Here is an 18,772-nt window from a genome sequence, read left to right as displayed (position 1 = left end):
AAGTATTCAGCCCCCTTGACTTTTTCCACATTTTGTTACGTTACAGCCTTATTCTAAAATGTAATACATTTTTGTTTTTTGTGATGCATTAGAATGATGGAGGTCACTGGAGGCCACTGTGTTCTTGGGGACCTTCAATGCTGCAGAAATGTTTTAGTACCCTTCCCCAGATCTGCGCCTTCCTTTGACCTCATGCCTTGGTGTTTGCTCAGACCTGCACTGACAACTGTGGGACAGGTGTTATGTAGACAAGTGTATGTCTAATGAATTGAATTTACCACAGGTGGACCTCAATCAAGTGGTAGAAACATCTCAAGGATGATCAATGGAAACAGGATGTACCTGAGCTCAATTTCGAGTCTCATAGCAGAGGGTCTGAATACTTATGTAAATAAAGTATTTGTATTTATTTTTTTATAAATTACCACAAATTTCTAAAAACCTGTTTTTGCTTTGTCATTATAGGGTATTGTGTGTAGAATGAAGATTTATTTTTATTTCAGTAATTTTAAAATAAGTAAAGTACAAAATATGGAAAAAGTCAAAGGGTCTGAATACTTTCCGAATGCACTACACATAAAATAACCTTTTATGTATGCTCCAATGTCAAATGTTGTTGTAAATTATAATAATGTACATGTTTTTATGTAACAGGCTAAGGCTAATATCAGACAGGAGCTCAGACATAGGCATTCTGTTATTTACGCTAATAAGCTGACCACACCGCTCGTAATGCGTGTGCGAGCGTTGCAAAATAAATTTAGAAATCTATGTTATTTAATTATTGCACCCACACTGCTCGCGAGCGTCTGCATTGCCAAGGGCTAAAATAGAGCTCCTTTCTATTTCTGACGTAGATCGCGCTGCAAGTCCTGCCTCTCCCATCTCCTCACTGGATTATAGAAGCAGGTACCCACGTGTCATCTCCTCATTGGTTATACCCACGTGGGTGATTGAAAGACGAACTGCATTGCCGGTCGGTGTAGTAATACTATGAAAGTTTGGCATCTAATCACCATATAAATTCAAAGATGAAAAAGCCTGGAAGGAGGACTAGATGACTAGAAACGATTCGGTTGACTGTTTTATGTGTGGATTAATTGTCGGAGTACAGGACCTTGTGCATTTCAGGTAAAATAACAACCTAATGTTTATATCCCAGGACAAATTAACTAGCAACAGCAAGCTAGCTAAATAGGACAAATTAGCTAGCAAGTGCAAGCTAACTAGCTAAAGCCTCCAACACTCTACTCAACAAACTGGATGCAGTCTATCACAGTGCCATCCGTTTTGTCACCAAAGCCCCATACACTACCCACTATTGCAACCTGTATGCTCTCATTGGTTGGCCCTCGCTTCATACTCGTCGCCAAACCCGCTGGCTACAGGTTATCTACAAGTCTCTGCTAGGTAAAGCCCCACCTTATCTCAGCTCACTGGTCACCATAGCAGCACCCACTCGTAGCACGAGCTCCAGCAGGTATATCTCACTGTTCAACCCCAAAGCCAATTCCTCCTTTGGTCATCTTTCCTTCCAGTTCTCTGCTGCCCATGACTGGAACGAATTGCAAAAATCTCTGAAGCTGGAGACTCACATCTCCCTCACTAGCTTTAAGCACCAGCTGTCAGAGCATTTTACAGATCACTGCACCTGTACTTAGCCTATCTATAAACAGCCCATCTATCTACCTACCTCATCCCCATACTGGTATTTATGTATTCATTTTGCTCCTTTGCACCCCAGTATCTCTACCTGCACATTCATCTTCTGCCGATCTACCATTCCAGTGTTTAATTGCTATATTGTAATTACTTCGCCAGCATGGCCTATTTATTTCCTTAACTTACCTCATTTGCACTCACTGTATGTAGAATTTTTGTTTTCTTTTGTTCTACTGTATTATTGACTGTATATTTGGTTTATTCCATGTGTAACTCTGTGTTGTTGTATGTGTGGAAATGCTACGCTTTATCTTGGCCAGGTCGCAGTTGCAAATGAGAACTTGTTCTCAACTAGCCTACCTGGTTAAATAAAGGTGAAATTAAAATTAAAATAAATCAATATTGAGCCGACACTACTACACTGTCTGAGCTAAGGACTACATGCTTTTTGGTAAAGTTTGATTACAATACTTGGTGGGGTGAATATATTTTATACGACATACATGATTTTTTTGTTAACTAGTAAATAGTAGACTACAGCAAAGTGTGTTTAAATCATTTCTAACTTAACAATTTCTGCTAGTTAGTTTTTGCTACCATGTTGGTTTTAGCTTGCTTGAGCCTGCTAACTGAGGAGTGTTAATTCACCTGTTTCCATGCATGTTTCCTTTTAAAACATGTATCTTACAAAGGAGTTGTTTAATCTAACTGCTTAACTATTTAAATTGTATATTTGGGTTATTTTACTCATTTTTTTCTCATCTTTAAAGGTGAAATGCCACGGGCACTATCTGATGTGTGGAGACATTTCACTGCAGCTAATGTAGAAGTTAAAGCTGTGTACATTAGCAAATACTGTGCCAAATCATATGTGAAGAATGCAACAAAGATGCAGAATCATCTGGCCAAGTGCATAAAGTTCCCTCAGCGCTCACAACAAGCAACCTCTGACAAAAGTCCCTCTACTTCTATTTGAGTTGAAAATGATGAATCAGACACCTTATCGATAGCAACAGCTCATGGTCCTCCTGGAATCAGAGGTTTTGTTGACTCAATGGAGGAACATAGTCAGAGAAATGCTGATGAATGTTTTGCTCGAGCTGTGTATACAACTGGTTCAACTCTGATGCTCACAGGCAATGTGTATTGAGAGATTTCTGAATGTTCTTCGCCCAGCATACACGCCTCCAACCAGACATGCTTTTTCTACTCATTAGCTGGATGCAGAGTTCAACAGAGTTCAAGTGAAGGTCAAGCAAATCACAGAGAAAGCAAACTGTATTACAATCATCTCTGATGGGTGGTCGAATGTTCGTGGGCAAGGAATAATTAACTACATCATCTCCAACCCTCAACCAGTTTTCTATAAGAGCACAGACACAGGGGACAACAGACACACTGGTCTCTACATTGCAGATGAGCTGAAGGCAGCCATCAATGACCTTGGACCACAGAAGGTATTTGCACTGGTGACAGACAATGCTGCGAACATGAAGGCTGCTTGGTCTAAAGTAGGAGTCCTACCCTCACATCACACCCATTGGCTGTGCTGCTCATGCATTGAATCTGCTCCTCAAGGACATCATGGCACTGAAAACAATGGATACACTCTATAAGAGAGCCAAGGATATTGTTAGGTATGTGAAGGGTCATCAAGTTGTAGCAGCAATCTACCTCACCAAGAAAAGTGAGAAGAATAAAAGCACCACATTGAAGCTGCCCAGCAACATCCGTTTGGGGTGGTGTTATCATCATGTTTGACAGTCTCCTGGAGGGGAAGGAGTCTCTCCAATAAATGGCCATATCACAGTCTGCCAATATGGACAGCACCATCAAGAGGATCCTCCTGGATGATGTATTTTGGGAGAGAGTGGTAAGCAGCCTGAAACCTATAGCAGTAGCCATTGCACATATTGAGGGAAAGAATGCCATCCTGTCTGATGTTCAGACTCCGCTTGCTGACTTAAGAGAAAGAATCCGTACTGCCCTGCCCACTTCACTTTGCTCCAAGCAATGTTGGACCCCAAGTATGCTGGCAAGAGCATCCTGTTTGATGCAGAGATCAACAAGGCCTATGGTGTCATCACTACCGTGTCTCGCCACTTTGGCCTGGATGAGGGCAAGGTTCTTGGCAGTCGGGCAAAGTACACTTCCAAGCAAGGGCTTTCGATGGAGATGCAATATGGCAGTCATGCCAACATATCTCATCAGCCACCTAGTGGAAGGGACTTTGTGGATCTGAGGCTCTTTCCCCTGTTGCCTCCATCATCCTCCAAATCCCACCAACATCAGCCACCTCAGAGCGCAACTGGTCCTTGTTTGGGAACACACACACCAAAGCACGCAACAGGCTGACCAATACAAGGGTTGAAAAATTGGTGGCCATCCGGGCAAATTTGAGGGTTTTTGAGCCTGACAAAGAGCCATCCTCAACTAGGTTGGAAAGTGACAGTGAAGATGAGGCCTCAGAGTCTGATGTTCAAGGGGTGGACATTGAGGAGGTTCAGGGAGAAGACATGGAAGCCTGAGAGGAAGAAAACCAAAGCTTTAGTTTAGACTATCATTTTACAGATGTATGTTGAAAAGATGTGATGGATCATTGGGGATCATTCCCTTTCTTCTGTTGTTCAGTGAAGTCATCCCATGTGAAGAGTCAACTCATTTAATTAAAGTTCAATTCATAACTAAAATAGTTTTTTTTATTTCTATTGGAAGGATTTCATAATTTTCAATTATATCTACTTATGATAAGGTAAAAGGATTATGTTTCTGTGTGATCTCCATATGATATGGTAAATATATCCAATGTAAAAAAACATCTACATTTAAATGGTATTAATATTAATTTGCATATATTTCCGTTAATTCCAATATATTCCCGTTAATTCCCACAGAGAGTTTCCACCTCTGAATATTCCCCAAAATGTGCAACCCTAGCCCTGGCTGCTAATCCAGTAGTAAATCATCTGGGGCCTGGAGCTAGCTGGAGGAGAAAAACTATGAATGCAATGATTGTATTGAGTGAACTGACATGGTGGAATAAAAAGGCAGGCTCCTGGCCTGGACCATTCCTGTAAGGTACTTCATCACATCACCCCTGGCCTGACACTGGCTCAGCCACTGGCTCCCCAGATATTTAGGACCTGGTTGACTGCAATGGATGGAGAGATTGATAAACCAGGCTCAGGGGGCACCCTATTTAACTAGCAGTGTAAATAAGAGATGAGTTGATGGGTTTAAAGATGTCATCTACCATGCTCTCACCATTTTAAGGTTTGGAGGGTTCACATAGTAGGACGCAACGTTTTTGACCGTTCAAATAGAAATTGGCTATGTAGAACAAGCATGCCTCTCTTACATGAAGAATAAGGAATAACATTGGCTTTATTCATGGTATTTCTATCTCCATCATTCTAAAACATTTGGCAACTGAACATGGCCATGGTCTTGAGTACATTCAAAAGTGTAGTTTTACAGACCATCCAACCTGACAGAGCTTGAGAGGATCTGCAGAGAAGAATGGGAGAAACTACCCAAATACAGGTGTGCCAAGCTTGTAGCGTCATACCTAAGAGGACTCGAAGCTGTAATCATTGCCAAAGGTGCTTCAACAATGTTCTGAGTAAATGGTCTGAATGCTTATTAAGTAAATGTGATATTTCAGCTTTTTATTTTGAATAACTTTGCAAAATTGTCATTATGGGGTATTGTGTGAAGATCGATGAGAATATATATTTTTTTTTAATCCATTTTAGAATAAGGCTGTAACATAACAAAATGTGGAAAAAGTCAAGGAGTCTGAATACTTTACAAATGCACTGTATATTTATTATTTTATATAATTTTCATTCTTGGACATAAGACTGTAAAATCACCAGGAAATGAGCTCATAGTGATTTTAATTTAGGAAATATGTTCAAGCATTCCTACACATTAATAGAGAAGCATCCTAATGTAATCAAGGTTTGAAGTTAGTTTTTTTCAAATACTACAGTGCCTTCAAAAACTATTCCCACCCCTTTACTTTTTCCCACATTTTTGTATTACAGCTGATTTTAAAATGGATTAAATGGAGTTGTCACTGGCCTCCACACAATACTCCATCATGCCAAAGTGGAATTGTTTTTTTCGAAATGTTTACAAATTAATAAAAAATTATAAACTGTATTGTCTTGAGTCAATACGTATTCAACCCCGTTATGGCAAGCCTAAATAAGTTCTCAAGTAAACATTTGCTTAACAAGTCAAATAATAACTTGCATTAACTATTTTTTAAATGCCTACCTAATTTCTGTAGCCCACACATACAATTATCTGTGAGGTCCCTCAGCAGTGAATTTCAAAGACAGACTCAACCACAAAGACCAAAGAGGTTTTCCAAAGAAGAAGGGCACCTATTGGTATATGGGTAAAAATAAGAAAGCAGACATTGAATATCCATTTGAGCATGGTGAAGTTATTAATTACACTTTGGATGGTGTACTGGGCTCCCGAGTGGCTCAGCGGCTATAAGGCACTGTATCTCAGTGCTTGAGGTGTCACTACAGACACCCTGGTTCGATTCCAGGCTGTATCACAACCGGCCATGATTAGGGCGGTGCACAATTGGCTAAGCGTCATCCGGCTTTGGCGGGTATAGGCCATCATTGTAAATAAGAATTTGTTCTTAACTGACTTGCCTAGTTAAATAAAGGTTACACATCAAAGTCATTAGAAAGATACAGGCTCCCTTCTTAACTCAGTTGCCGGAGAGGAAGGAAACCGCTCAGGGATTTCACCATGAGGCCAATGGTGAAGTTAAAACAGTTAGAATATAATGGCTGTGATAGGAGAAAACTGAGGATGGATCAACGACATTATAGTTACTCTACAATACTAACCTATTTGACAAGAGTGAAAAGAAGCAAGCCTGTACAGAATAAAAAATATTCCAAAACATGCATCCTGTTCGCAACAAGGCACTAAAGTAATACTGCAAAACAATGTGGCAAAGCATTTAACTTTTTGTCCTGAATAGGAACTGTTAAGTTTGGGGCAAATCCAATATAACACATTCCCGAGTAACACTCTCCATATGTTCAAGCATAGTGGTGGCTGCATCATGTTATGGGTATGCTTGTAATCGTTAAGGTCCGTGATTTTTCAGAATTGAAACATTTTTACTGAATTGAGCTAAGCACAGGCAAAATTCTAGAGGAAAACCTGGTTCAGTCTGCTTTCCACCGGACACTGGAAGATGATTTCACCTTTCAGCAGGACAATAACCTAAAACAGAAGGCCAAATCTACACTGGAGTTGCACACCAAGAAGACATGAATAATCTTGAGTGGCCGAGTTCCAGTTTTGACATAAATCTACTTGAAAATCTATGGCAAGACCTGAAAATGGTTGTCTAGCAATGATCAACAACCAATTTTGACCGAGGTTGAAGAATTTTGAAAAGAATAATGGGCAAAAAATCCAGGTATGGAAAGCTCAGAGACTTACCCAGAAAGACTCACAACTGTAATCGCTGCAAAAGGAGCTTCTACAAAGTGTTAACTCAGTGGTGTGAATACTTATGTAAATTAGATATTTCTGTATTTAATTTTCAATAAATTAGCAAGCATTTATAAAAACATGTTTTCACTTTGTCATTGTGTGGGGGTATTGTGTGTAGATGGGTTAGAAAAATGTATATATATATATATTTAATCCACATTTTAATTCAGGCCTTAAAAACAAAATGTGGAATAAATCATGGGGTATGAATACTTTATTTCGGCACTGTTTGGGATTATTGCGGTCAATTAGCCATGTACAAATGGTTTACAACTATATTCTGGTCCCCTGACCATCCACTCAAGGAAAAATCTGCCCATGGCTGAATGTAATTGGGGACCCCTGCTCTAAACTATTGTTTTCCTGTTACACGTGTTTTCATAGTCACAGCCCAGCACCTCTGCGGCCACTGCTGACTTTGGACAAGAGCCTCAAAACAATTGGGACACAGCTGCACAATTTGTGATAACGGGGCAGTAGCACCTGGGTGAGATGGGACGTTTATTGACATTAATTTATAGACAACGAATACCTTTTATTCAGCTGTCACAGCATGTGATCGATCGGTGCAACTTCTGACCTCATAAAGAAACAATAAAAAACAGTATATGGTAAGAGCATAAAACGGTGCACCAACAAAATTGTGCATGTGCCTAAATCTAATAACAAAAATCAAGTAGCCTATCTATGCTGATCGCAGTCAAAGTAAAATGGAGTTCGGTGGCCTAACATCGGAGGTTTTCATATATTTTTTTCACACGAACGCACTGATGCCTGCGGCTGTTCTTTTCTCGGACCGGGTCATTTCAGTAGGCTACCACAGATGGCGGCTTTTCATTCGGCCATATCATATCATCATTTGAAGATGACACATTGGCGACCCCTGCAAACCTGTGCCCGAGGAAAACGGGTAGTACTAAAATAATAAATAGGAATGCTTACTGCACCCCACCCCTCCTCTTTTCTCCTAGAACGTGGGGCAAGCACTTTCCCCCACATTCAACTAGGCGTATAGCAGCGCAAAATATATTCAGGGCAGAAACTCCCCCTCCCCTTACTTCATTCCCTCACCTGGTATCTCGTCTTCAAAATCCATGTCGTCTTGTCCCTCGTCTTCATTGCTTAACGACCCAGGCATCTTTAACGCATACAAAAAAAACCTCTCTGAAAGTTAACCCTGAAAATGCCACTGGTTCACCTCTTCGTGCCTCCCGGAAAATAATTGTATGATACTTGTGTAAATACCATTTATTTTCAAGAAAGATGGCTTCCTTCTTTTTGTTGGGAAAAATCGGTTTCCTTTTCCACTCTTCACTATCTAAGTCCTCCAGTCTGAAAATAAGAAAGACAAAAATGGAACACATGCCCAAATTGTGACGTCTGGTCTGTTGCCATGACAATCCATCCCATAATTTTCACCACAACTAGTTAGGCATGCTCCCCTAGTTACTACTTTTACTAGTCGTGAGCAGTGCTGCAAGTAGCAATGCCACTGTGTGCACCACCAGCCTGTCGCTTTGCCCATTTCCCAAGCAAGTCCAAAGAAATTGAGGTTACACCAGGGTATGGGGAGTGGGGGGATTCAATCCCCTCGCGAGTCCCCACTTTGCATGTCGTTTCAAATGGATTCAATGCAACGTAATCATGTAGCCAGTAAGACAATCGATCTAAGTCAAACTGGGTTTGAATAACCGCCAACATTACGTCGTTTAACGATAATTATATCGATTTTAAGGTAGCGGTAATTTTGGCTATATTGTATCTTGATTGATGTAGGCTACGCGTGCCGAAGTGCGAATATTACAAAGTAAATAATCAGCTAGCCTACATTAGAGAGAGGGCATTCGTTCGTAACATTGTAGCCTAGAGTATATTTGGTTGAATTGCAATTTCAAGTATAGTAGTCCATTTCCTTTAGGTTTTAGAAAGTATTTAGCAAAGGCATGCATTCAACAAACTTCCTTTCACTGACAAGAAATCCAGTTTATTGGCAAGTGTGCAGCCTGTGCAGTCGCTTGCTTGAATAGTTGTCAAGGTTACCACCGCGGGAACAAGTCGCTCGTGTGATCAGACCAGTTTCTAAACCCATAGGTCCAACATCGCGATACTTCCGGGAAAGCTTGTGAAGCAGTCCGCAGAACAGACCGGGGTTTGAGAAGTCAATGAGAGAAGCGACACATTCTTCCTTAGTTCATTTTCTTGAAATCTAAAAGTCACATTGATTCAAGACAATGTTTTAAGTGCCTGAACATGCTATTACCTCGTGAAAGTAGGAAGCACTCTCATCCATTTATATGCAGATAGTATTATACTCAGCTAGCCCCTCCCAGGATTTTGTGTTAAACTCTCTACAACAAAGCTTTCTTAGTCTAACAAACTTTCTATGCCCTTAACCTTGTTCTGAACACCTCCAAAACAAAGGCCATGCGGTTTGGTGAGAAGAATGTCCCTCTTTTCCGGTGTGATTACCACCTCTGAGGGTTTTTATTAAGAGCTTGAGGTAGTCACTTCATACACGTACTTGGGAGTATGGCTAGACGGTACACTGTCCTTCTCTCAGCACATATCAAAGCTGCAGGCTAAGGTTAAATCTAGACTTGGTTTCCTCTATCGTAATCGCTCCTCTTTCACCCCAGCTGCCAAACTAACCCTGAGTCAGATGACCTTTATAGATTATGGATACGTCATTTATAGATAGGCAGGTAAGGGTGCAGCTAGATGTTCTTTACCATTCGCCCATCAGATTTGCCACTAATGCTCCTTATAGGACACATCACTGCACTCTTATACTCCTCTGTAAAGTGGTCTTCTCTGTATACACGTCACAAGACCCACTGGTTGATGCTTATTTATAAAACCCTCTAAGGCCTCTCTCCCCTTCCTGATACCTACTGCAGCCCTCATCCTCCACCCTTTCTGCCACACATACCTGGGTCGCTCCTCTTTCCAGTTCGCTGCAGCTAGCGACTGGAACGAGCTGCAAAAAAACCCCCAATCAAACTGGAGTTTTAACTCCATCTCTTCATTCAAAGACTTAATCATGGACACTCTTACTGAAAATTGTGGGTGATTCACGTGATGTATTGTCTCTACCTTCTTGCCCTTTGTGCTGTGGTCTTTGTCCAATAATGTTTGTACCATGTTTTGTGCTGCCACGCTGTTGTCTTACGTCTCTTTTTTTATGTAGTGTTTTCGTGTCTCTCGCCGTGGTGTGTTGTCCTATATTTTTGATTTAATCCCCCTTCCCCACATGAAACATTTTGCCTAGGCCGTCATTGTAAATAAGAATTGGTTCTTAACAGACTTGCCTGGTTAAATAAAATAGACTGATACGTTTTCATTTTCTTCGGAGTGACTGACCGGATGCACATGCGCAATTCGTTGCGAAACGACCATTAGACCAAATTACGTGTATCTGCGCATGTGCCTAGCCAGCCAACGTCACCATGACATCGTCTGCAGGCATGATCAGCGATTTCTTTTGGAGAAAGAAACCGAGTTTTTGGAGTTTCTAGATAACTGAATTTAAACCATCTTTGCCCATACACTATGGTTGGACCACATAAAATGAAGGAAGCGTCATTTTTAGAGCCCACCATTTATCTAAAAGCAGATTCAAGAAGTAATTTCAGCCAACACACACTACTATTTGAAGCATTAATTGATAAATGGAATCATTATTTTTATGTACAAACACACAACTAAATCTGAATGCAATCAACTGTCAGTTTCAAGGTTGAGTGTTGTCAAAGTAGAAAGCTGTTGGTAACAAATAAATGTATTGCTTGCAATATTTCCCCCAGACAACTCCATGTAAACACAGAGCACAAACATTTTTGCATGCTAAAGAATATGGGTTTTCAAGTCTAACCAGCGCATTGCAAGAGTAGGTACACCTTTTCAAACGTGCAGGTTTAGTCTCAAATCAGCAAATAAAACCATGTGAGAAGCTTTCGTTCCTTTGAAATTTTATTGACAAAAGACAGTGGCATGGATTTAATCTTCGTCCTCCTCCTCCTCCTCATCCTGGTTGATCTGGAAGTAGCGCAGTTCGTAACTCTCCTTGGTGTTGGCCACCACACGCAGCCAGTCCCTCAGGTTGTTCTTCTTCAGATACTTCTTGGTCAGATATTTCAAATATCTGTCAGAAAGGAGAGGAAAGACCAGCAGTGTCAGCAATGTAAACCCATTGAAAATTACATTGTGACAAAGGTGTACTGTACATTTGTTAGATTTATATTTTGAGAACTTATCAGAAAGTGCAATTAGGACAAAATGACATGCAGAACATTGAATCAACTCCATGTTTAACTTTTCTATCTGCAATTTTCTAAACAACTTGCACCCCCATAACAAATCAGGACTCCCTCGTCACAATTGAAACATCAATGTGAGACCCCGTCTGTAAACAATTGTTGGAAAATTGCTAAATGTCCTAACTGACTTGCAAAATCTATAGTTTGTTAACAAGACTTTTGTGGAGTGGTTGAAAAACTATTTTAATGACTCCAACCTAAGTGTATGTAAACTTCTGACTTCTGTACCTGTACCTTTCCGAACTGCCTGTCATCGGGGGATGCGATAGAACTGCCAGATCCCCAATTTTGTTTTTAAAGCAACTTTGAGATTGTTCTTGTTATGAAAAGCACAATATAAAATAAATCCATGATTATAAATGATACATTTCCAATTATTGGGGGGGGAGGGGGGGTTGCTAGTGTTCTATAATTTCATGCCATATAGGGTTAAATATAGCTTCAGACGGTGCTTAAGAATCAATGAATGTCTGAGGATACATGGTGACATGGAAGAAAAAAATTAATAAAACTGACAAAAATCATGTTCACAGCTGGATACATTGATCAGATCACAGCATCTCCACTTGTGGAAATAAAACTGACTGAAGTCCAAAAATAACATGCGTTCTATCCATGTCTCTTAACTTTTTCTATTCATGTACATCTCAGTCCGCCTAATGTTAGTATTTTATGAGCCTCAGACCTTATTTCAAACGCTAATCACTTTAAAAGCACTTCAAATAATTAATTATACATGGATTTGCTCCAGACTGTCCATCAGGCAAAACAATAAAACCAATAAAGGCCTAACATCAATTACAAAACAGTACCATGACCCCATAACAGGAAGCAACATGGAAAACATCACATAAAGAAAAAGACAGCTCCAACTTCCTAATTGAACAGGTGAAAATGCAATAACCCTTACATGCATAACTGTGGAGACAAACCAAGTCCCTCCATCAGACAACAACATAAAATGGCAAGTGATGTTGCTCGGCACATCACATTGCAAGCAGGGCATTTCAAAAGATGAATACAATCTAGATTTAAACATACCTTTTGGAGAAGGGCACTTCAGAATTCACAGCGATTTTGCTCTTGCTCCTCTCAATGGACACCACACCACCACCCAGGTTCCCAGCTTTACCGTTGACCTTGATGCGCTCCTGCAGGAATTGCTCCTAACCAACAAGACCAAATGTGTATTTTAGGACAGTCTTTCTCCCAAATATGGATACTAGCTGTAATGACTGCTACACACTGCTGCAAATATTCTGTCAATATAATTTACATGTTAAACATTTAGTAGATGCTCTAATTCAGAGGAATTTAGTTAACGCATTTAACTTTAGTTAGGTACGACAACCACATATAGTCATACTAACTAAAAGTTCCTCAAGGCAGCTAACAGCTAAATCAGTGCAAGTAAGAGAAGACGAGTACAAGTGTCATTGCAACTATCAGGATACGTCGGGCACCCCCAGAACACTTCGGGGCTAGCCAAGAGTCAATGTATAATTTGAACCCTGACCCCCATTAAATAAGGCCCAGATGTAGAGTCACCTTGCATTAATGCTAGCCACAAATGGCATTCACGTTTCACAACTGTAATAACCTGGGCCCGAGCTGACCAACAAACAATCTGTTAGTCCAAAATACTGATACGTCATAACATAAAACAAATATTTTATTAAAGTAAATAAATTATGGTTAGTAAGTGAACCAGTAATGGGCAGTCACCACCATCAGATATGGTGTTATTACAGCAGTCAACCCACAAAAATAATTGAAACCAAAAATCCAACCGAAACCAACCTCAAAAACCCCTAATCGCTCAGCACTAATCTGAACCCTAATTGTCTGCGGTGTAACACACCAACTGCAAAATATCATACCCCACTACCCATTACAGTTGTAGCGTTACTACATTCAAGACAGGCCAGTATCAGCATAACGTGGATAAACTAGGAGTATCTGGATTATGAATCATTTGTGCCATGCAATGTTTACATCAAAAGAATAGGGCCCTTCTCTAGTAATAAAGACATTTAATAGGATATTGTAGTGAAAAAATAAATAAAAATAATCAATAGTTACATTTCGGCGATATTATTATGGCGTTAGGTTGATGCAACAATGGATTCTACCCCCCAAAATATATTTTTCTCCCCACGAAATGTTAATAATATGCTTGTTAAAATAGATAACTAATTTGAAAACATTATTGTGGCAGTTGTTACCCATGTCTAACAATCCCAATACTGTGCTTTATGATATTGACACGATATGAGCCCAAATGTAAAGCAGGTGCCGTGCTAAGAACATTCAGATCTGTGGGACTGCCCAATTTGTTAAACTTGCCAAATCTGTTTTCATATTTGCCATGAGTATTCCCAAACATACCACAGTAAGACCGATGCAACATTGTATTTCCAAGAAGTGTGGGAAAGTCCTGAGGGTGTTTCAAGTCATCGGACATATTTTGACAGAAATATAAAGTAAAGGTTTTCATCACTACTGTTATTCAAATGTTATCAGAGACAAAACAAACAGAAAGTTACAAAGTAGAGCTTAGTAGCTAAAGTTTGATATATGGGTTGTCGGGGATTGGTCCAAATTCACGTTTTACAACCCCACATCCATGACGAATGCTAGTGCCCCACGCCGTTCGCTGAGGCTACAACCCAGGCGAGATGCAGTGCGGTGCGGAATTAGCTGTATTGTGCAAGTGGCACATTTTGTGATTGATGTTTTATTCTTTCAAGTAAAAACTACATTTACATTTAAGTCATTTAGCAGACGCTCTTATCCAGAGCGACTTACAAGAATTCAGTGGCTAAAGCACTACAAATAGATAAAAACATAGCTAAATACCACATTGCAAATGTGTCCCATCTGTGCAGCTGGCTAGCAGGCCTCTGTGCCTAGGCTAATTACTTAATGCAGTTTATCCTCCCATCACCGGAGTAACTCATCAACACCAAAAATAACATTACAATTAGGGCTGTGCCAGTCTTGGAATTTGAGGTCACAGTAATTGGCCAGGCCAATGAACACTGTCACCGACATAACCATTCGGGGGTGGTTCTTCAAAGAGAAGAGGCCATAATGAGAGAAATAATGTAGTCTAAGCTACTGAAAATCGGCCTTTCACAAGATTACATCATGACAGGAGTGTTTGATTCATATTAAAGAGATAGGCTACTTTAGGAAACTTTCTGAATGGACATATAGGCCAATAGAGAGCATCAGCGAACTCACACCCCTGTAAAATCAGTGTTGATTAGTCTTTAAATTAAAAAACATTCCGTATTGTCCACTTAATACATTAGCACATTATAGGCCTCAGAGCCAGAACAACCTTGACTGCTGTTGAATAATGCTCATGAAACATGGGACCAACACATGGGTAGGTAGCATTAGCTAGTGCTAGTCGGCTGTGCCTGTGACAAAACACTGGTATTTTTCATCTCAAGGCCTGTTCTTCATCTTTTTAAAATAGGGAGCCAACGTGTTTACAGAACTTATTTCCATGACTGATCAAAAATAATTTTCATCTCTGCAACAGTGAGCAATATGTTTGGAACGTCACTCGCAATAATAGTATCGAATCGCAAGACATAGAATAGTGAGAAACGCAATAATATCATATTGTGAACTTCGTGGCAATTCCCAGCCCTAGGATATTGCATGTTATTTTCTCTAACATTGGCCACTTACAAAGTTGGCAGCATCCATGATGCCATCCTCCACTGGGTGAGTGCAGTCCAAGGTGAACTTCAGGACCTGCTTCTTCTTCTTGCCACCTGTTTTGGTCTTTTTGATGACCTGCTTCTTCTGTCAAGACATTGCAGAGGGGCGAACGTTATTCCAAATGACTTGATAAATACATTTCGTCATGCAAAGGAAATCGATTACCATTTAAGAACCAAACGGAACAGGGAGGGACCTACCCGAATTTGTCAAATAGAAACTTGTTTTTGTTGCAAAACGATTTGTGTTGAGTAAATATTTTTACTCCAAACAGTTGGCATGATGAATACACCACTGGTGGTTTCATTTAAGTATCTAACGTGCTAGCAGTGTTTTTTAACATTTATTTTATCTTTATTTAACTAGGCAAGTCAGTTAAGAACAAATTCTTACTTACAGAAGCAATTTCTGCCAATCTGCATATTGTACTGTCTTTGGTGCTTGGCTGTTAAAAACAGGAAGAGGCAAAGCGAGAGGGATAACTGGGCTCAAAATCATTCTCCAGCAGGTGTCGGTTTTTCCCGCTCACCAAGCTAGGAGTTTTTGTAATTAGGCCAGGTGACAATCTGGAAACTTTTAGGTAAAAAAAAACACTTTACATGCCTGTTGTACACATCTACCTGCCCTCTCATGGGCTAGAATTGTCCCTCTTGATCTTGCCTCCTTACTGCTTCCTATTTTTGAAAACATTTATTTCCATTGTTATATCAGCCATTTGACAATAATATAATGGATAATCTGTTTTTAAAACTAGCAAATTTGGTGTGTGTTATCAAACTGGCCAGGTTTCCCAAATGCTTAAGTATATCGTTAGAACCGTTGAGCTCCACACATTATTCCCATCAGTTTGTGCATATATTATGATATTTTGTAACGTTTCTGTTCCCGCAAGTTCTACTCCCAAGTGGCGCAGCGGTAGGTGTCATTACAGACCCTGGTTCGATCCCGGGCTGTATCACAAAATAACATAATCTGGAGACCCATAGAGCAGCGCACAATTGGCTCAGCTTCGTCCGGTTTGGCCGCCATTGTAAATAAGAACTCGTTCTTAACTGACTTGCCTAATTAAATAAAAACGTTTTTCATGTGGTCGTGCACAGCCAAAATTTGGCCAGTCAAGTATAAAGTTGGCTAGTTACTTCCAGTCACAAATGAGAGAACACCTCACTGACCATTTTACCAGCCCTAGCAGAGCTGGCTTGGCTGTTTACGTTATCTACAGCTTTGGTGACCAATTGTACTGCTGGCAACAATTTAATCACGTTTTAATTCTACATTTACTAACACCGGTCATATTCAACGGGTGTTGCACGTTCGTAAATTAATCAGTTATTTTGCGCTCTGGCACTCAGACGAGTGCGCTCTGAAATCGGAGTAGATCGCCAGAGTGACTATACGAACGCACCCTTAGATTAATGCAGACTATTTTGAAGACGTGTATTACTGACTACGGTGCCCAATATGGACATGGTACTATTGCCGGTTCTTTCTCGTTTTTCAAGCGAAAGTCTCATATCTTAAATTAAGTATGCGAGCACACTCGTCTGGTTCGCCTAACCAAATTCGAACCGACACATGCTGACTGACGCTTTTGGGAAACAGGGCCCAACGTTATTTGTATTCATTTTAAAAGTGACATTAATCGGATTGTATTTAGCACGACAACTTCTATCTAGTGCATTGCCAGGTGGTGTGCCGATGGTTCACGTTTAAAATACAGTTGCCGAATAGCTAGGTAACGCAAACTAAATTACTACAACGTGGTTCATTGGGTGCAGGCCCAACTGGTAAACAAAGCCATTTATTGGTACTCCTTTACTTATTTGGCCTCACGGAAACACAGTCCAATATGGATTTATTACGTGCACATCAAGTACAATAAACGACAGACAATAAAAACATATTATAGTTAGCTATACAACATATTTCACCGTGAGTACTCACAATCGGAGCCATGTTGGCCAACGATTCTTGTCCAGAAAGGAAGAGGCGGGACTTATTACAACCCTATATCCGGTCTAGATAAATAGATTAAATCCATGAATCGGGGATAAATTCTGCCAGGAGATATTCTTTGTCCCAGTTTGAGTGAGATGTTTCTGACTTAGTTTTCTTATCATTTTATTTATTTTTCTGCTGAAAGTATTATTTTGGCAAAGCAGTTGTATCGTCTTTCTACACTTCAACTATGGATCAACTGAAATCATCTTGGAACCCAATTTTGAGAGTAGGACTACTCCACAATTATTATAGAGTCAACGGGCATATGTGGGCTACAGCAGAGCCATATGCTTATATAGTTCTAAATACATGGCTCCGGGCTACAGGTATTCACTAAATTGTTTTGATTTAGGGTCCTCAAAAGGTTCTACAGCTGCACCATCAAGAGCATCCTGATTGGTTGCATCACTGCCTGGTATGGCAACTGCTCTGACTCTGGCCGCAAGCCACTACAGAGGGTAGTTATATCACTGGTGCCAAGCTTCCTGCCAACCAGGACCTTTATACCAGATGTTGTCTCAAAGGAAGGCCCAAAAAATTGTCAAAGAAAAAAAAAATGCTCTCAAATGGTGCAACTGTAGAATATTGAGGATCTGAGGACCCATGCCAAAGCTTTTCAGACTCCTGTAGGGGAAAATGTGTTGTTGTGCCTTCTTCACGACAGTGTTGGTGTGTTTCGACAATGATAGATCCTTAGTGATGTGGACACCGAGGAACTTGAAGCTCACTACTCTCCGCCACAGCCCTGTCGAAGTTGAAGCAGCCCTGTGCTCAGCCCTCCGTTTCCTGTAGTCCAAGATCAGCTCCTTTGTCTTACTGACATTGAGGGAGAGGTTGATGTCCTGGCACCACACTGCCAGGTCTCTGACCACCTCCCTATTGGCTCTCTCATCATAGTCAGTAGTCATCGTAGTTACAATCATTTCGCTACACCTGCAATAACATCTGCTAAACATGTGTATGTGAACAATACATTTAGATTTGATTGTATCAGGCCTATCACTGTTGTGTCATCTGAAAACTTGATGGCGTTGGAGTTGTGCGCGGCCATGCAGTCGTGGGTGAACAGGGAGTACAGGAGGGGACTAAGCATGCACACCTGAATGGCCCCCGTGTTGAGGGTCAGCATGGCGGATTTGTCGTTGTCTATCCTCACCACCAGTGTGCGGCCCGTCAGGAAGTCCAGGGTCCAGTTTCAGAGGGAGGTGTTCAGTCCCAGGGACCTTCGCTTAGTGATGAGCTTCAAGGGCACTATGCTGTTGAACGCTGAGCTGTAGTCAATGAACAGCATTCTCACATAGGTGTTCCTTTTGTCCAGGTGGGAAAGGGCAGTGTGGAGTGCAATAGAGATTGCATCTGTGCATCTGTTGGGGCGGTAAGCAAATTGGAGTGGCTCCAAGGTGTCTGAGATTATGTTGTGATCCATGAACAGCCTTTCAAAGCATTTCATGGCTCTAGATGTGAGTGCTACGGGGCGATAGTCATTTAGACAGGTTACCTTGGCGTTCTTGGGC

The 18,772-nt window shown here is 40.7% G+C and overlaps 2 protein-coding genes across 2 annotated transcripts in view; both read right to left on the bottom strand.

The window, feature by feature from the left end:
- LOC115143263 (chromodomain-helicase-DNA-binding protein 5-like) overlaps positions 1-10,553 on the bottom strand; it is a 52,306-nt gene extending 41,753 nt beyond the window's left edge. Inside the window, 3 exon segments of the mRNA XM_029683471.2 lie at positions 8,275-8,535; positions 10,133-10,180; positions 10,297-10,553. Coding sequence (XP_029539331.1) covers positions 8,275-8,341 — 67 coding nt within the window. The 5' untranslated portion in view covers positions 8,342-8,535; positions 10,133-10,180; positions 10,297-10,553.
- Positions 10,554-11,154: 601 nt separating this feature from the next.
- LOC115143262 (large ribosomal subunit protein eL22) lies at positions 11,155-17,280 on the bottom strand. Its single transcript, XM_029683469.1, has 4 exons — positions 17,202-17,280; positions 15,225-15,341; positions 12,561-12,685; positions 11,155-11,344 (listed from the first exon to the last, which is right to left on the bottom strand). The coding sequence occupies exons 1-4, from the start codon at positions 17,211-17,213 to the stop codon at positions 11,200-11,202; spliced, it is 399 nt and encodes a 132-aa protein (XP_029539329.1). The 5' UTR covers positions 17,214-17,280; the 3' UTR covers positions 11,155-11,199.
- Positions 17,281-18,772: the final 1,492 nt, after the last annotated feature.

This window comes from Oncorhynchus nerka, linkage group LG15, assembly GCF_034236695.1.
Source record: "Oncorhynchus nerka isolate Pitt River linkage group LG15, Oner_Uvic_2.0, whole genome shotgun sequence".
In the NCBI taxonomy this organism is placed as follows: domain Eukaryota; kingdom Metazoa; phylum Chordata; class Actinopteri; order Salmoniformes; family Salmonidae; genus Oncorhynchus; species Oncorhynchus nerka.
This window is presented reverse-complemented; position numbering and strand designations above follow the sequence as displayed.

What these genes read in the sequence shown, in the direction of transcription:
- LOC115143262 (XM_029683469.1), bottom strand. An exon ending in TCATGGATGCTGCCAACTTT is followed by an intron (nt 12,686 to 15,224) that starts GTAAGTGGCCAA and finishes CTTGTTGGTTAG; the next exon opens with GAGCAATTCCTGCAGGAGCG. An exon ending in GAAGTGCCCTTCTCCAAAAG is followed by an intron (nt 11,345 to 12,560) that starts GTATGTTTAAAT and finishes CCTTTCTGACAG; the next exon opens with ATATTTGAAATATCTGACCA.